Source organism: Arachis hypogaea, chromosome 9 (genome assembly GCF_003086295.3).
Source record: "Arachis hypogaea cultivar Tifrunner chromosome 9, arahy.Tifrunner.gnm2.J5K5, whole genome shotgun sequence".
NCBI lineage: Eukaryota > Viridiplantae > Streptophyta > Magnoliopsida > Fabales > Fabaceae > Arachis > Arachis hypogaea.
This window is the reverse complement of record NC_092044.1, coordinates 60,239,544-60,240,982: the sequence shown is the minus strand read 5'-3', so window position 1 is coordinate 60,240,982 and position 1,439 is coordinate 60,239,544. Positions and strand designations below refer to the sequence as shown.

The following is a 1,439-nucleotide window of genomic DNA, read 5'->3' as shown; positions in this document are numbered from 1 at the left end:
AGAAAACAATTAGTTGAATCCTAGCACAGGTAGACTACTCAGCAGAGATACATTCAGACTTCCAATTTAAGCAATTCAAGCTGAAAGCAGTTAAGTGACAATACAACCTCTAGGCATCTTCTTCCTTGTACGTTATCTTCACTAGCCTTGGTATTCTCTTTGTCCTTGGATGATGGTGTATAGCTTTCCCAAAGGTTTAGTTGTCTTCCTGCAAAACTATTGGAAGTTGCTTGTTCCCCAAGCACTTGAGAAATGGTAAGTCTATGTGTATGCTTGTGATTTTCAGGGCTTAAGTTGGTGTGTGAACAACAAACTTAATTCCTTTTTTACCTCTATATGCAGCAAGGTGAACACATATATGGAACAGCAAGTGCTTTTATTAAGAATTTAAGTTGTGGCTGAAAATAAATAATTCGTCAAGTAGTTTCTCTGATTGTTTAGAGCTCTTAACTAATTCTGCTAAAAAGTGCAATGTGCTCTTAAGGAAGTTTATGGTGGAACACCAAACTTAGAATTTGCATATTCACCTTTGAATTCTTTTGGTGTGCAACACCAAACTTTGCTCCTTACAATCTATAAAAATCTTCTTGGCTCTTTTATTGACAAGCTATGAAAAGAAAATTACCTCTGGTTGGGTTGCCTCCGAACAAGCGCCCTTTTAACGTCACTAGCTTGACGGTTGACACTCTCAGTTGAGTTTGTACTTCATCTTGGGCCTTTCACTCATATCACCCAGATAGTGCTTGAGCCTTTGTCCATTTACAGTGAAGGTTTCCTGTGATTTCTCCTCCATAATTTCTATATGTCCATAAGGGGAAACCTTGGTGACAAGAAAAGGTCCTGACCACCTTGACTTTAGCTTTCCAGGAAATAGCTTTAGCTTGGATTTATAGAGGAACACTCTCTGTCCCTCTTTAAAGCTTCTTGGTGCCAGCTTGATGTCATGTCTTTCTTTTGCATTTTCCTTGTAAATTTTTGCATTTTGATAGGCCTGGAATCTGAACTCTTCTAGTTCTTGCAGTTGTAAAAGCCTTCTTTCACCAGCATCCTTGCTGTCAAAGTTTAATAACTTGAGAGCCCACAAAGCTTTTTGTTCCTGCTCAAGTGGCAAATGGCAAGCCTTCCCATAAACTAATTGATATGGGGACATCCCAATTGGCTTCTTGAAGGCTGTCCTCTATGCCCAAAGAGCGTCATCCAGCTTTTTTGACCAGTCCTTTCTTGAAAATCCCACAGTCTTCTCCATTATCCTTTTCAACTCTCTGTTGTATACGTCTGTCCGCCCACTTGTTTGGGGGTGATAAGGTGTGGCCACCTTATGCTTTACTTCATATCTCAAAAGGAGAGTCTCTAATAGTCTGTTACAGAAATGGTTTCCTCCATCATTGATAAGTTATCTGGGAACTCCAAATCTACTGAAGACATTCTTTCTGAGGAAG

General features: G+C 39.6%; 1 protein-coding gene across 1 annotated transcript; it reads right to left on the bottom strand.

Moving 5' to 3' along the window:
• Positions 1–688: 688 nt before the first annotated feature.
• On the bottom strand, positions 689–1,150 carry LOC112709168 (uncharacterized). The gene has a single exon (XM_025761064.1). The coding sequence runs from the start codon at positions 1,148–1,150 to the stop codon at positions 689–691; it is 462 nt and encodes a 153-aa protein (XP_025616849.1).
• Between the last annotated feature and the right edge of the window lie 289 nt (positions 1,151–1,439).